The following is a 17,436-nucleotide window of genomic DNA, read 5'->3' on the forward strand; positions in this document are numbered from 1 at the left end:
CCCTCCGCTCCGCCGCGTTTCCCCGCGCGGCCGCCGCCCGCCGCGCTCCCCCCGCGGTCCGGGGGCGGCCCGGGGCCGCCTCGCAGCACGTGGCCGTGCCGGGGCTCGCGGGGCCGCGCTCTGCCTTCCCCGCCCCCGGCCGGGACCGACCCGCGCTCCGCCGCGCGCTGCTGCCGGGCTCGGGCCGCGCCGAGGAGTCCATTTCGCGGCCGTGAGCCGTAGCCCCGCGGCAGCAGGGAGCGCGGTGGGGTCTGCGTGCTTTTGGGTTTGGTTTTTTGTTGTTTTTTTTTTTTTTTTTTCCCCTTCAAAAACATGGCTGAAGCCGGGACGGGCTTTCTGGAGCAGCTCAAGTCTTGCATCGTCTGGTCGTGGACGTATCTGTGGACGCTGTGGTTCTTCATCATGCTCTTCCTGGTGTACATCCTGCGGGTGCCGCTGAAGATCAATGACAACCTGAGCACAGGTACGGCGCCCGCCCGCCGCCAGGCGGCCCCCGCCCCGGGCGCCGACCCCGCGGGAAACGAGAGCGGAGCGCGGCCCTGCCGCGGCCGGGCCCGGGCCCGGGGCCTGCCCGCCGCTCCGTGCCGTGCGGGCAGCGGCAGCGGGCGCCCCGAGAGCTCTGTGGGGCAGCGGCAGAACGCTCGGCTCGTTCCGTGTGCCGCTGCTGCGGGGTACGCGGCTCGAGCTTTCCCCTCCTCCGTGCCCGCTGGGAGCGCAGGTAGAGGGCAAAGATCGCCTGGTGAGCGCGGGGCGGGCTGCTGCCGGCTGAACTTTGCTGTCGCCTGGAGTTTGTTTCACGCTGTGCTTCCCGCGTCCCTCCTGCCCCAGGAGCAGGCAGATGTCTCGATGAGTAAGCCCTCCGTGCGGAGAGTTGTACCTCCGAGGCTCAGGTGTTGGCTCAGGCTATTTGTGCCGCTCTTCACGTGGGAATGGCAAAAAACAAAACTGCTGCTTTCCCCTCACCATTTCATTCTTTCTCTGTGAGGATAACAGGATTTCGGGTGCATGGGCAGAAATGCATGCAGTGTGTTTAATTCAGAAAGCCGAAGCTGTAACAACCAAAAGCAATTTGCATCCCCTGTGTGCCCACTCTTGGCTCTTTCCAGCGGCATACTTATCTCCAGTGTACAGTGTGTGAATAGGAGCCTGCAGTACGTTGCAGGGCAGCTCATCCCTTCTGCATGGATTCTTAGGAGCAGGGTGTGTGTGTGCCTTGGTTTTTGTCAAGGATGAAGACAATGGCTATTGATGTATGTTGGGTCAGGGAAATACACAAAATGGAACTGATACATTCTCCTGCACAGTTTACATTGTAAGATTTTTTTTAACAGCATTGATTCTGTTTCTGGCAAAAATGAGATACTGGGTTGTTCTTCTGGATTATGAAGAACCATAAGCATGCGGTCTGCTGGAAGGTCATCACTGTTGCAGTTGGACTTTGCTTCAGCTGTTAAGACCTAAGGCAGTATGTTAGACAGAGTCAGCATAAGCATCGTGTTGTTATCCAGTCTGTTGGGCAGCTGTGTCTTTATCTTGAAGTTGTTTCTTTTTAACAGTTATTTTTTTCAGTTGAAAAGGCTGAAGAAATTACCAATGAGTCCCAAAGTGTGTGATGAAAGATTGTTACGATGGGAGAACAATAGGTTCAGTATGGCCTTAATGCATCATCTGTTCCTGAAAGCCATTTATTGAAAATTCAGCCCTGGCAATAATAGGGACTTTTTGTTGGTGGTGATGGTGTTGGGATTTTTATTATTTTTTATTTTTTAATTTTTTTTTAAAGCTTTTGTGAACAAATTAAAACCCATCAGATTCTTTATGGCTTTGCAACAGTATGTTGTCAGTGGGGTAGGGTTTCTCACAATCTCACAGAAGCTCACACCAGCTCAGCTGCAATTGCATTTATCTCAGTAACATGAAAATCAAGGTATAAGCACTGCTAGCACAACTTCTGGATGGCGTGAGAAGTAAGAAGGTGATTCAAAACAATGACTGGGTGTTTTCCCACAAAGATCTAAATCTGCTGGTGAACGGAGGTCAGTCAAGCAAAATGGTTTTCAGCACCACCAGTTGCAGACTGAGGCAGACAAGAAGAGAAACGCAGTCCCTCTCTCATTTTGCCCCTCATGGAATGGGGCAAATGTGTGGTTTGCCCCTCATGGAATAGCCCCTGCAGTTGGTTGCTGTGTTATGAAGGGCTGCTGTGGTATATACACAAGGGTTTCCATCCAGGGTAATGTTATTTCTGAGGCTGAGTGTGTCGGTGTGATATTGTTTTTCCATGTGTGGTATCAGGTGTTTTTAAGAGGAAGTTGAAAACCTGGAGGAGGTAGCAAAAATGGCTTAAGGGCTGCGGATATGAATTAGAGAAAGAGATGCTGACTGCGAGATGACTAGGTTACCATAAAGTGTTACTGTTGTGGGGAGAAATAAGCTGCCTTCTAGGCATGGAAAGAAGAAGTAGAATTGGTGGCTAGAAGTAGAGGGCAAGCTCAGTTTAGTCATAAAAAGTCATTAATTTTTAATAAACTGTGGATCAGCTGCTAAAGAAACCCTTGGGTTTCTAATTTCTGGAAGTCTTCAAATCAGATGGCAAAATAAGAGTCACTGGTTTCCATCCAGTGCTGAATGGGTTTTCAGCGAGAGCTTGTGCAATAGTCTGGGCAGCCTCAGTGGTCAAAGTAATCAAGGGAGGCTGCACCAAATAGTCCAGCGGTCAATTCTAGCTTTACATTTTATGAAGATCAAGTGTAGGCTACTTCTCCGCTTTTGTTGTTGGGCACATGTGCTTGCCCTGAGCATTTTATGGCTCTGGCCAAGCTGGAAGCACAAGTCGGTTATCCTTTGTGCAATTTGGTTTGCAGGCTTGGAAATCTTTGCAGTTGTGGGCAAGTGCCCTCTGCGGAGCGTGGACTACCGCGAAATAATCGAGGAGAAATCTACTCAGTCATATTCAAAAAGTTTGCTTTAAATGTAATTTTCGTGCTTCAAAGTTTTTGGAATTTAATTGAAACTTGTTGCACAAATGAAATCATCAAGTCCTTTATGAATAGAAATGTTTGAGCTATTATGGCTGTATTATACCATTTAGCAGGAAGCAATTGAGCAGACTTAACATGTCAGGTTAAAATATTAAACACAGAATAAGTAATTAAGGAAGCGGATGTTACCATCTTACTAAAAAAAATCTAAAATAAACATGATTTCTTTATATAATGAATGTGCTGTATTTTTCTTCCATGCTGGCACTCGCACAATTTCTGAATGCCACATTAATCTGAAACAGGACACACCTCTTATAAAAATGTGCAGCCCTGCTCGTTTTTTTCCTGACATAATTTTGCCTTTTTGTTCATGTCCTAAGGAGAGCAGCCCAAAAGTCGAGGTTTCTGACTATTCTATTTAACCTTCTGAAGTGCAGTAGTAGGACAGGTTGACTGCAGCCTGCTAGTGACAGGGCAGACAGGAAGGGTTTGTGGGTTGAAGACGGGAGAGAAACTGGGAACTCAGTTTCCAAAAAGTGTGAATAACCTGTAGGAATGAACTGGTGTATCTTTGTGGGTGTCTGTGTTGTGATACCAGCTTTGCTCAGTACATCCTGCTTAGCTGAACTGGGGCAGCCTGGCTCAGCTTCCAGGAGGGAAGAGGGGTCAGAAACTGGTGGTGTGAGAAAGTGAGGGATGTTGTTCTGAAGTCATGGATGTGAGAACAGAGGAGCAGGAGCACGTTGCCTCAGCTGAGAGCTGCTCATTGTGACAGAGTTGGCTTCTGAGGCACGCTAATGTTTTTCCTTTTTTTTTTTTTTTTAATTCTGATGATCCTACTGAAATAATTACTGAGGACTTTAATTCCGTGGGTTCTGTGACCATGTGTAATAGGATTCCCTTGGAGCCCAGAGCCTTAAATGCCGTGCCCGGTGCCAGCCATCTGGAGAGGGGAAGAAAGAGGCTGGTGTGCACCGTGCTGTAACACTAGCCAGCAGCAGATTACTCAGTTACAGCCAGGTTTTGTGCGTGAGCGGGCAGGAGAGCCGAGCAGACGTGTTCAAAGTGTTCCTCTGTTCTCTGTAAAATTAGGAAAACACTTTCTTTTCATCCAAGAGTGTTTTTGAAGACACAGAACTGACAGCTTTTCAGGCAGCCAGGGCCTGCAGGAATCCGGTCCAGCTACAGTACATTCACTGATGTGTGTGTAACAGAGGCTTAGATAAATAAAGTACTTGGACCAGTGCAGTAAATCTGTCTCACTGAACCCTCATTTTACCCAAGCTATCCAGAATTTAACCAAGCAGGAAAGCGGTGTGTGATTCTGTATGCAGGAATACTGCAGGAGATGAATGGATGAGGTGTGAGCAGATGGAGCACTCCTCTCAGGTTTTGGATGTGCTGCCTTTGGGGTGCCAGTGACTGCTCATGTAGTCTTTCTGATTTTCCATTGCTGTCCTGATCTTGCAGATCTGTACTCAGCATTGGTGCAGTAGTAACTCCAGGAAATTATACCTGGGGTTCTGGAGACAGCACCAGGACCCGAGGGAATGGTGTGGAGCTGTGTCAGGGGAGGGGCAGCTGGGGGTCAGGAAATGGTTCTGCACCAGAGGGCGGTCAGCCACCAGAACAGGCTGCCCAGGGCTGTGGGCACAGCACCAAGATGCCGGAGTTCAACAGGTGTTCGGACAGCACTCTCAGACATAGGGTTTGAATTTAATTTTGGGTGGCCCCACATGGAGCCAGGACCTTGGCTTCTGCAGGGCTTGGGGATGCAGGGAGCAGCGATCTGGGCTGTCCCCGTGCCCCTCGCAGAGCTGCCCAGAGCACATACTGTCAGTGTGTCTGCTGTGATAGTGTCCGGACAGTGTGATCAGGAGGTATTGTTCCTGCTCATAAATTTAAGCCTGGGAAGTTAAGCATTAGGATTGAAAAAGATTAACCTGACAAAGACCAGGGAGTTGCAAACGGATTAAAAAGGAGGGAACAACTCCGTTTGAAAGGAGCAGGACAGTTAAGGTTCAGGCCCTGCTGCTAGTTGCTCAGCCTTTCAAAGCCAGCTTTCCTTATGAGGATGGCTTTCCTTGGCAGTGTTTACGGTGTCAACTACAGAAAATAATGTGGTGTTGTGACAACAGGCAACTCGGAACAAAATTCAGATACCACCAAAAGTAGATGTATAAATTATTAACTCCATGAAAGTGCGGTGTTGATTTCTTTTTGTATGAACTGGACTGTTGGAAGTAACATTTTAACTACATGACTGTTCTGACAAGGTTGGCATTAATTCCATGTATATAGATTTCAGATGTGGACAGCTACAGTTTGTTACAGTGCTACTGATCCCCTGGCTCCAAATTACCTATCTTTAATTTCTATATTTCTCAGAATGTAAGTATTCCCTAAATACTGTTCCTACTTTCCTGCAGTCCTAATGGAATTAAAGTAAATCTTGTTTTGCTTACTGTCAGCCTCCATCTGCAGCTGTATTGGTGACAGTCTAGTGAAGATGGTAGCTGTTGCACAGTTGAACACCAGAGATTTCTTTGGTGTTACTTTTTTGTATGTGTTCTGGGAGGGAGGAGAAAAAGTTGTCAAGGTATAGGCTAAGAAGGACATTGAGGCCCTGGAGCGTGTTCAGAGAAGGGCAACAAAACTGGTGAGGGGCCTGGAGCACAAGTCTTATGAGGAGCGGCTGAGGGAGCTGGGATTGTTTAGTCTGGAGAAGAGGAGGCTCAGAGGAGACCTTATAGCACTCTACCACTTCCTGAAGGGGGGTTGTGGTGAGGAGGGGGTAGGCCTCTTCTCCCTGATAAGTAATGACAGGACGAGAGGGAATGGCCACAAGTTGCGCCAGGGAAGATTTAGATTAGACCTCAGGAAGCATTTCTTTTCTGAAAGAGTGGTCAGGCACTGGAATGGCCTGCCTAGGGAGGTGGTTGAGGCACCATCCCTAGCGCTGTTCAAGAAGCGTTTAGATGAGGTGCTTAAGGACTTAATTTAGTAGTTGGGTAGAGATAGTGATAGGAGGATGGTTGGACTAGATGATCTTATAGGTCCTTTCCAACCTTATGAACTTATGAACTTATGAACTTATAATATGCAAGAGGCTGTTTTGCAGTGGATTTAAACCGTTTTTTGCCTGTACATCTTCAGTGTGGAATGATTCTCCTTTTAATTTTTGTGGAAATGAATAAAAACAATGTTAGGTATGACAAAATTCTTTACTCACTACGCCTGGCATTGTTGCAGTGAAATGGGGGGCAAAGCCCCAGCAGAACCTGTTAGGTCAATCCCCAATTGGACACAGCATGCAGTGACACAGGAGAACACTGGTTTTCTACAGATTTTGCTGTTTCTTCAGGAATTTGGTTTTTATTCGATCAAAATTAAGTTTTTTGTCAGTGTCAAATGCAGGAAACAAGAGAGGTCTGTAACAAACGTTAAGGTTTTCCAAAAGTACTTCTTTAAGCAATTGGCTTCCTGCTTACAAAACTTCTAGAAGATCTGCAGTTAGCGTTTCAAGGGAAATATGTAAGACAGAGCCTCCAAAATATTTTTTGATAAAATCTTGAGTGAATGTGCTGTAACACTGCTGGTGGGCGACTGCTGAGTTGAAATGTAAGCTTCTAAATGGAGCCTAATACTCTCCATCTGTTGATGAACATTTTCAGAAGTGCTCCTAGAAGCGCGTATCTGTAGTGGGATTTTCCAAAGCACTCACTGAGCACCAGTGTAAATTTATCCTGAAAGAACATAAGCCTCATTGTTCACATGGATTTTTGGTTCTAATTGTCTGAGCAGCCCTGCAAAGACTGTGATTGCAAATTTAGAGAATTTGTTTTTCTGGTGATTATTTCATGTTTTTCTGGTGGTTATTTCATAAAGCAAGGTGTAAACACAGAAATCTGTGTAGTCGGTTTGCATCTATGAAAGACAAGAAGTGCTCTGCGCTGTCAGTGCCTGCCTCTGGATCAGCAGCTGGCAGGAATTAGGGGGATGCTGTTGCCACCCGAGAGGCAAAACTGTTTGGGGGGAATGGTAGGTCTCTGTTTTAAAACTGATTTGGAAAATTGCAGCAATCTCTGAAAATAACTACAGAAAGAACACCTTACACTGATGGAGTAAGGAAGCTCAAACCGTTCAGCTAACCATTAGAAAAGCCGTAGAGTCAACTTGACTGTCGCTGTGGAGGAGTGAGAGCCAGAACCCAGTTGGCAAATATCTAGGCAGCTTCCAAAGTATTCAGACATTATGTATCTTACATTTAGTGGAACTGAGGCCAGGTCTGAGGAATAAGCCTTGCTGCGAGACATTCTGAGTGCAATTCACTAATGGGAATAGTATACTGGTATGTGGTTGATGAGTCTAAGCTGCATCGTGGGAAGAAAATAGAAGATGCTAATGTCTTTACAGTAGAGGAGACAAATACTCCAAAACTGGGTGGCTACAAGCTGAGTCCTGTGGAATTCATACTTGATGTTTTTAACACAAAGTCTTGAAGACGTCTGCATTTGGACCTAACTACTATGGCAAGCTTTGCAGCTTCATTTTTTTTTGTTTGTTTGTTTTGGTTTGGTTTTTTTGCATTGAGACTGTCAGTGTGACAAATGCTGCTGTGCCCCAGAAAGAGCTAACGGAGTGAAACCTCATGGCCTGCAATAAGCAGAGCTGAGCAGTATAGACACTGTCATGTGGAAATCTAAAAAAACAACACCTGAAAGTGGTCGTTTCCTGAGTGCAGGTACGCTGTGCTGGTGGCTGCAGTGCTTCTGCACCCCAAGGCCCAGTGCTGCTGGGTCAGCTGACAAGCTCGGTGTTAAAGCTGTGCCTTGTAAAACAGAAAGAGCTGTTTGTCTTGTTGGCAAGTGGCAAAGCAAATAAAGCAACTTAAGTGGCAGCATACATTGGGTAAGCTTGCAGTTTCTTCTGGGCTCAAGTCTACAAAAGCAAACATCGTAGCCAGGAAGTTATGAAGATGCAGTCTTTCTCAACTTGGTGCAACTGCTGTACAATTCAGCCTTTTATCACACAGCGAGTTGTTTAAGTAGGTGTTTTATATTTAACAAAATGAGGCCCTTCTCCCAGGATCTGCAAGTATGTCAAATGCAGCTGTATTGAAGTGCACAGGAAGAACTAAGGCACAGGGAAATGAGACTTTGATCCTGCAAATCTTTAATGACATGATTTGTTCTGCAAGCACAAGTCCCGGGCTGTACTGAAAAGGTCGTAATAATGTGTGTGAAGTCTTACAGATGGGGGCTAAACAGCTTATCAGGGTACTACCAGGAGTGCCTACCAGGAGGCCTCTGGGGGTAGAGTCCCCTTCTCCATCCAGAAACAGTTTTCCCCTTTGTTGTTTTGTGATCACATCTAATGTAGATATTTTTACAGGAGCTACTTCCAGAAGGTTTTCAGGGCATTTGTCAAAGAATTAAAGATAAGACCAAACTTGGTCCTCTGGCAAACAACAAGGTATTAGTGGGAGCGTTCTTCCTCTGTAAATTGTCAGAGCCCCATTCCACCTGTTTTTAAATTAGCTCTTTGTGGCACTGGAGGCATCTATTGAAAGATTGTATTATAAACTCGAGCTCGTCCTCGTGCCTGCAAAGGGTCATGTGGCCCAGTGACGCTGTGTAAATACTAATGAGTGAAAGTTGCTTTGTAAGCCTCCAGCACAGACTAATTGGTTTTGTTGTGTTTCTTAGCCTGGCACTACAGAAGGGCAACTGATTTTAGCACCGAGAACACTGCGCTTAAGCAGCGCTAATACATCTAAAGAGCAGAGTTAATGTCATGCTTTCAGGAGGCAGAACAAACAAGTTGTTACTGTTAAGCCCGAGGAGACGATCTAAATTCAAAGTCCAAATCAAAACTTGCCAGCTGCTAAGAGAAGACAAAGATTTATTGTTGCGTAGTCTAAATTGGAGATTTATCGCGGCGGTGAATTCAGTGCAGAAATGATTAAGTGCGCTTAAATACACCAATTAGTAGAAGGATAAAAGCTATAGGGCAAAAATGAAATGCAGTCATCTTAGGATTCCTCTTGCGAACCCTAAGATGTAAGCAGGAGATTTAATTTCCAGCTCACTTTCTAGAAATAAACTCAGCTTATTAAATGTCAAGCCTGTTAGGCTGCTGTGTTAGTTCTTGTGCCCAGCAGCGAGGCTCTTGAAGATCAAATTTAAAGCACAAGAAATGTTATTGCTGGTGTTGGTTTATTTTGTAAGGCCGTTGTATTTCTCAAGAAAACGTGCCTGCAACCTGAGACTGCTGTAATTATTGGGTTTTGTGTAAATAAATGTTTTGATGGCAGTTCCTGTACGTTTTATGCTGCAAATTGTTTACAGCACGGCTTGGTCTGGTGCGAGGTTATATGATCTATTAGCACGCTTGATCTTCCGCATGTATTTTCTCCTGCTATTTTTAATTCTGAAGTAAACTCGATAGCAGCATGCCTGCCTGGTAGATCTTGCACAGAACTCAGCGTTAAGAGTTCCAGACTGGTAATTTCCTCCAGTTTCCAAAAGAAAGTTGGCCCGGACCTGCTGCAGGAGCACAGCTGGCCTCAGCCCCTTGTGCAGCCCTGCCCATGGCAGGGGGTTGGGTCTAAGTGATCTTTAAAGCCCACTCCAACCTAAGCCATTCAATGACATGGCAGAGCTTGGCTTCATGGAGCCATCTGCCTGCTCAGAGTGGGCTCCTGCGATAGGTCCCTGTGTTGGTCCATACACTCTTTGGCTTAGGACCGAGGAAGAGTGATACAAGTGCAAGATCTCCTTGGCAGTAGGTATTGTCCTACATATTAACTTGAATTTCTCTCTAAGAAAATTGCCAAGACCCTTCTCTTTTAATCTGCTGACCGCAGCTGTGTTAACAGCAGCCCCTAAAGCCATTGTTGTTTCCCAGCCCACTTCCTTCTGTGATGATGCAGGAACTGTGTTGTGTGGAAATAAAGAGCTGGAGAGGGCTCTCTGGGTCAGTGACTGCAGTCCTTAGTCAGTTTACCCACCTTCCCATAACCCACTGTGCTGGGAGATTTTTCCACAGCTTGATTGCTCTGGTGGTGGTCAGAAACCTTGTTGTAATTCCAGCCCAACATAGTCATGACTGGTTTGTATGGGGTTGTGCTTGTGACAGCTCTCGTAGCTTTGAAACTGGTGGGGCTGCTCCAAGAATTGCTCCCCAGTGTATTCACGTGGATATTTCCCTCCTTTAAGTTGCCCTGGCCTGCTCTCATAAAATTTCTGTATTTCCTTGTTCATGCTAGTCACACCTGACCTGTTTCAGTTTTCCATCCATTTCATAATTGGGTAGCAGGCATTGTACATAGTATTCCAAGATAAGGCTCTGTTAACTGCTTTCTATATATAATATTTTACCATGTATTTAAGTGGTTAAACTACCTTTTAGTGTCAGCATCTCCTCAGAGAGTGGTGGTAGTGCTGTGGTCATGTAGTGCATCTGGATGCAGCTCTTGCTGTTCTGCAATTCACACTGTTAACTTTCATCCACTTTATTTCATTGCAGCTTGTGTGGCCTCTGCTTCTCCCTGCGCAACGTATCATTTCTCTCTGTCTTGCCAGCTTGTACCATTCTTCTCCTGCACCCTTCTGGTTTTGGTAATGAAAATACTCAGTAAGGTTTGGCTGACAGCTTCATTAGCATCTCTTTGTACCACAGTGCTTCCCCACAAGCTGTGGCCTTCTCTCTTGGAGGACAGCATGTTCCTCCATGTTCCCCGTGTCTCCTGCTTCAACTAACTTCCTGTGTCACCGTGTCAAATACTGAAATCCACACAGTTTGGAGCTACTCACTTTTCTCGGCTGGAAAACTTTTCAATTAAGAAGTGCATCTGGTTGGTCTGGCATGATTTATTTATTTTTCATTTCATCCAGTTTTTCGTTTGCAGTTTTTTGATTGCTTAATGTACTGCGATCTTCAGTATTCTGAAGTTTCACATGCGCTGCTTTGTCAGTAGTGTCATAGCGTGGGTCAGTGTCCTAAATAGAGAAATTTGAGGCTTTCTGGCATCGTCTGGGGGGATTTCATCAGTTTATTACAACTGCCTTACAACTGGGCTTCATTTTTCAAATGCCACATCTTTCAGTGAGATCATTCACATGTGTTCCCATTCGTTTTGAATGTGCTACGCTCTTTGAATTATGTCTCTGTTCCTCTTACCACAACACTAATTTTCTTGCACTTCAGATTTCCCTCCATGTACAACAGTTTTGTTCACGTTCAGAAGTGAAGTGGGGATTCCTTTCGTTTTGGAGACTGCTGCACTCTGCTCGCCTTACCATCTCATTCTTGACCTTGCTGGAATAGTCCTGCTGGCTTGGTGGGTTTATTTTGATGCGTAATGCATGAGTTCAGACAACCCTTGAGAGATAGTTCTGTCTGACTTCAGCAAATACAAATGTATTTCTGTGCTTTTTGTCCTCCCTCAAAGCAGAGGGGAAAGTTTGGACATCCTGGGTCTTACGTGCGCTGTGTATGCAGAGCTGATGTTGCTTCATTTTAAAGCATCGACTCATAGATGAGTATCTGCAAGGAAGAAATATAATTTAACTTTCCACAGTTATTTTCAGCCAGTCTGTTGAGGTTTGGGGCTCTTTGAAGTAGTCGGCAGAGCTCCTACTGACTCGTAATGAAATGACTGTGTTGCCCCTGTAGAGGTTTTTGACACGAGGCTCTTCTAGGGGAGACTGCTCAGCACAAATAGCTCCCAGGCACCTCCCAGACACTTGAAATGCACCTGTGCACATTTGCTGCCATACTGTGGGACGTCACAGGTATCACAAAACTGAGAACCGACAGCAGCGCAGAGCAGCTGTGTTAAATATGGGTGGGTGGTGTGTACTGTGTGTTAGAAAAAGCCTGCTTATCTAAGCCTGAACCGCAGTTTCTCTGATGCTTTTATGTTTAAAGAGTTGTGATCAGCTGTCATCCCACGCGTCTTTCTAAACTCTGTGAGCTTTCTAACAACATGACTAATTTATACCATGTGAAATAAACCTGGTAACTGGAAAATTACTCAGCTGGAGAGTTTGGGTGCCTGGAGTAATGTTCTGCTCTTGGGCAGCTTAGGTAGACCCACAATTCCTAATTCGACTGCAGGCAATTATTAATATTGGAACAACATCTTTATTAATGGATAACTTTTATTTTATTTAGGATTCTGACTAATCATAGATCTGTAAATGCACATCTCTGCAAATGCTGCGTCAGTCATGACTGCTCCTGCATGATGTTGCTAAATGCATCAGCATCACTTGCTTGCTGTAGGAGAGCTAGCAATGCAGGGCTGAAGAATTTGCATATTCTTCAATATCTTCATTATAAATCTGTTCTTCTCTATGTATGGTGGAGTTCTTGCTGTGCCACACACAAATGCATTTATACTCTCACTTTATACTGGGGCTGTTAGAAGCCAGTTTGGTGGGTTTTCTCCAGTCCACTAATGTAGATTTTGCTCAGGAATCATAAAGTATCCTGAGTTGGAAGAGACTCATAAGGAGCATTGGGTCCCACTCAGGGAGCACAGGTTCTCAGTCTGGAGCACTCTTTGCAGTAGACCTTGAGAACTGTGGAGGAGCTTTGGTTTATCCCAGGGTGAGCACTGTACAGAAACAACAAACACAGACAAAAGGAAAAACAGCCACAGAGAGAACCCACAGAGATTCCATTTAGCTCGCTTACATACACTGTAAACTGTAGTAGTCCCCTTCCTAACACATGTGCATGTGATCCTTCTGCACAGGCACAAAAATCGATAATAAACAGTGAATGAATAGAAAGAGGCCTGCCAAAAGCTCTCTTGTTTAATTTTGGGCTTCTTTTCCAAACTAATGTGAAGTATTTAAGGGAGAACAACACCAGGAGCACCGTGGCTTCATGCAGCACTTTCTCCCAAAGCTCTCTCTCTGCAGAGGAGGCCATGGGGCCCGGAGCCCTCTGCTCAGCCCTTTGAGACCTCTCCTTGCACAAGGTGGGGTGGAAGATCAGCTGTGCGTTAAGGTGGCGAAGTTGGCAGTAATGTGTCTGTGCAGGATGGTCCCTGCTGCTCTTCAGATGTGTGTTTATTTGCAGGGGGAAGCAGCACCCTGCAGCTTTGTTCCACCAGGGGTGCCTGAGCCCACCCCTCAGCTCCTGGATAACAAGGGCTTTGTTCTCTCCTTCTCCCCCTCCCTCCTTAGATTTTTATCACACTTTGATCTTTAAGGTATAAATAAGGTGGTATTAGAAGTATCTTCCCTTTTCCATTTCATGGTGTTGATTTGTTTGGTGCATGTATTTTGAGCCAACAGCCTGGATTCACACCTATGGGGTAATGTTTTCAGAAGCACCTGTGCTGTTTCATTACCTGTTTGCTTTAGTCAGCCACTGTTTTACTTATTAACATGCACTTCTTTATATGTTTGATGTCATAGGCATAGTAATAAACCAGAATGGACTTTGCTAGCTGTAAGAAAATCGTCAGGTATGCGATACTTATATATACACAATATTCTCTTTTACCCATATGCTACTGTGATTAAGTCCAGCATGTTTTACTGCTGATTTGCAGGAGGTTATGTTATCAGATTTGAATAAAAGTTAATATTAATGAGAGATATGACAGCACCATAAAAAAGAAAAAAATGCAAGCCAGTTGAAATAAATCTGGTTTTGCTATGGTAGGCTTCTGTGAATCCTAATCTGCAGTTCAACAAGAGGAGTGTTGGCTGATTCAGGTCCTTGACTTTATTCTCAAACATATGTGGCCTTCTGATATGGGATTGCAACACTTCATGACAGCAGATGAAAATGATCTGAACTTTGGATTCTGTTCTTAATTCACAGTGAATGATATAAACCGCATGTTTGTTTACAGAGATTGCTACTGCTTGGTGTGTTGTGGTTGAAGGTAAGTTTGTTCATTGTATGATTCACTGTATTTGCTTATGAAATTACAGTTTAAGTTCAGCAGATTTTCTCACGCAGAGAACTAAGTAGCACCCACAGCACTTGCAGTTCTGCTGCTCCCATTCCCTGGTGGCTGCTGTTTAGATAGGAACGGTCAGATAAGCCTTTGTTAGAGGGCAGTGTTTGTAGGGATTTCCTTTGTCTTTGCCAGTTCACTCCCATTTCATCCGTTAGCAGGGCAGCCTGCAGGGCTCAGCTGCAGTGCCAGTGCTGCCTTAAGTAGGTTTTGCATCTGATAAATCAGTAGTGTGGTCAGAAGTGGAATAGTCCATCTCCACGTTCTGCACTAGAGGGCATCCTGATAAAGACACGCAAGGAATCTGGTGACACGAGAAGCAGCCAGTGGCCTGTGGGAAATGTAGTCTGGAAGAGCTGAGGTCTCCGTGCATCTGTCATTGCCATCTGTTTCTGTTAGCATCCACATGCACACACGCCAGAGTACACCCTCGTGCTGCAGACCTGTCAGTGGGCTGGGCCCTCTCTGTGCATGCAGAGATTCTCAGCGGTCACACTGCACCAAATCTTGCACTGCTGAAAATGTGTAGGTAGTTGGGTGCTGATACATAGCAACAAGCAGGGCTTGTAAGGTCATCCTACTACTGATGTAGTTGTAAGGCAGATGTGATCCATCATTGTCCTTCAGAAGCCTGCCTGTGTGGTGGTCCTCTGGATTGCTTTTGTAAGATCAGCTGCAAGGCGAGGTTCACGAGAGCCAGGTCCTCGGCCGTGGTGAACTGAAGGGACTGTGGTGGCCACAGTGAAGCTGAATTATTTTAAGTAGGGCAGAAAATGGAAAATGCAGGATTAGAAGGATGGTTGTTGACTAAAGATATCTGAAACTCATCTACCTGGAAAGGTTATTGCAAAATAAGCTGTGCTGTGAATTTGAATCAGTTGTGGTGACAAACTACATCTGTGTGCCATGCTGGGGACTTGAGGACAGCAGTGGGGCCTTTTCATGGAAGGAGATGGGGAGATGACAGCTGCCTGCCTGGCTCTGAGCTCATGAGGCACTTTGACAGGTTGAAGCTCACTGCCTGTCCTACTGAAGGTACAGGAGAACTTCACTGGGCGGTTCTGAAAGGACAGTTAGCAGCCAGGGATGCCCTCCTGTAGCCCACTGGAAGGCACAGGCTGACTCCAGCTGACTTATTCCATGCAACCAGCAAAACCAGCCTCATGTTGTGAAGGTTCATCTTCTGCTCACTTGTTGTTAGGTAGATCTCATGAATCATCTCTGAGCAATTTTTTGTTTATGTATGTATGCAAACAAATTGAAGGTGGTGGCTACTTTCTGTTTGTTTATTCTTTTCCCAATACAGCTGACCTTGAAGGCATCTGTAAATACAGACACTGATGCAAGACTGAAAAAATGACCCTGTTATTTATACAAGAAGAATATTTAAGCTGCTCATTTTTATCAGGGATTTGCTAGGAAATATTTCACTATGTTTGGTTGTTTTGGTTTTTTTTGTATGCTTATGTCTGCTTTGCTAATATAATTGTTTAAGAGAATGTTTGTTTATTTATTTATTTGTAATTAATCAACCAAGGTGTAGCTCTGTTCATTCTGTTTTGTCTCTGACTGCTTTGTGTACTTGCTCTGGACTACTGTAGATTTCTTGTGTATGCACAGTGGCATCATTTAAAAATAGGAGTATGCAACTGTTTGCAGCTGCCCAGTTAAAGCACACTCCTCAGGACTGGATTCCTCTGGAATACAGCACTTCTCTTTCACTGGGTTTAACCTGGGGGGTTTCAACAAGATTGAGGTTCTGGTGCTTTATATGGTTGGGTGCTGAATGCTAGCTCCCAGCTCTTCCTGATCAATCCAGGTAGCCCAAAGACAGGTGTGAGTGACAGAAGATGACAGACAGCATTCAAGCACGATTTAGAACAGGTTGCAAGGTGACAAACAGGTCTCAGTGTTCTTTAATGCTTGGTCCCACCTGCTTTGTGGTTACTAAATTGATTTGTGTGTGTGGTGGTAGGAGAAAGACAACCCAGAGAGGCTCACCATCAGCCATTAGGTAGAAATGATTTCAGGTGTCTGCAGAGAATTTTATTAGTAGCAGTTTCAGCTGTGATGTTCTTTTATAGCAAATATTCATAAATAGCACAAAAGTATTCAGTCACTGTATGTCAAGACAGTGCTGTAGATTAAATTTTAGAGAGATTTCCAAAATAAAATAAAAAGAAATCAATTTGTATGGCCACCAGCAGCTCTCATTGAGTGTAGGGGCTTAGTTCTAAGTGCTCTGTTCCAGTGAGTCATTTCTTACTGTATTTCTTTACACCTTTCAGCCTTGTCCTCTGTTGCATTTCACAGAATCTTAGAACTGCAGGGGTTGGAAGGGACCTTAGGAGGCCAACTCCCCTGCTAAAGCAGGTACCCTACAGTAGGTCGCAGAGTCAGGCATTCAGACAGGAATAAAATAACATGCTACTTGGAAGGACGCTGACTGCTGCATCAGCCGTGGTGGGCGAGCTCCCATCCTTCCTTAGCTCATCACATTGTCCCCTGGTGAACAACAGCAAGGTCAGAAGAATTAGAATAAATGTGTTTGTAAAGTAGCCTCCTGAGGAATTACTTCTAACAGCTGAATTTCTCCGATTGCGTCGTAACATCTGAAACTGAGACATATAAGCAGACATAAAACATTAGAAAGTCTTACTGATTGTTTTGCATGGACAGCTATCCTTCGTATCTACAGGAAAAGCCCAATAATGTTGCTGTGTCAGTTCATTTCCCAAGTATTATCCAGTATCACTTGAGTGTCCAGTTCCTGTTTGCTTTCCAGATCTTCAGTCAGCAATAACTTTCTCTCACTCTTCTTCCCCTCCATTTAAATTGCTTCAGCTCTGTCCTGGAGGCCCCTTGGGGCTGCACAGCATGTGTAGGATCACAGGCAATGAGACAGCAAGGACTCAACATCTATGTATTGCTGTTCTACAATTTTAAAAATTAATTTGCAATGATTTTTTTAGCATCCAGCTCAGTGTAAAGAGGCAGAACACACAGCTTCCTTTTCATGGTGGCGTGCTCTGGGAAATAGTTGAAGAGCCATCACAGATAATATAAAAAAATACTGCATCTTTGCTAGCATTTATTTTAATTTCCTCTACTCATTCTTGCAACAAGGCTGTCTGCTTTCCTGGGAAAGGTTCTTTGATTGAAGATAAAGGAGTAGGAAGGATAGGGTTTAATTGTCCTGAAAATTCATTTCCCACTATCAGATTCAGTGTGTTTGGTGTAAGGGAGGCAGAGAGATGCTTTTTCGGGAGCTGGAGGCAGGCACCCACTGGTTACCAAGCAGCAGTGCCTTCTCCACCAACAGAGTGCCTTTTCACTTTGTGTTTCTCAGTTAGCTTCAGCACATCCCACATGCTTGTTTGGCTTTGTTATGATTTCTACCCCTATTGCTTAGGCAGAACTTGTCTGCTCTGCTGCTAAGCCCCACACCTGAGGTCCCTGCCCAGG

General features: G+C 45.0%; 1 protein-coding gene across 1 annotated transcript in view; it reads left to right on the forward strand.

The window, feature by feature from the left end:
• Nucleotides 1-279: 279 nt before the first annotated feature.
• Nucleotides 280-17,436, forward strand: part of ST7 (suppression of tumorigenicity 7) — a 124,645-nt gene continuing 107,488 nt past the window's right edge. Inside the window, exon 1 of the mRNA XM_065743483.1 lies at nucleotides 280-463. Within this exon, the coding sequence (XP_065599555.1) occupies nucleotides 313-463 (151 nt within the window). The 5' untranslated portion in view covers nucleotides 280-312. The remainder of the gene's footprint in view (nucleotides 464-17,436) is intronic.

This window comes from Cyrtonyx montezumae, unplaced genomic scaffold, assembly GCF_038088225.1.
Source record: "Cyrtonyx montezumae isolate F1298 unplaced genomic scaffold, pur_monq_1.0 scaffold_3, whole genome shotgun sequence".
NCBI classification, from domain to species: domain Eukaryota; kingdom Metazoa; phylum Chordata; class Aves; order Galliformes; family Odontophoridae; genus Cyrtonyx; species Cyrtonyx montezumae.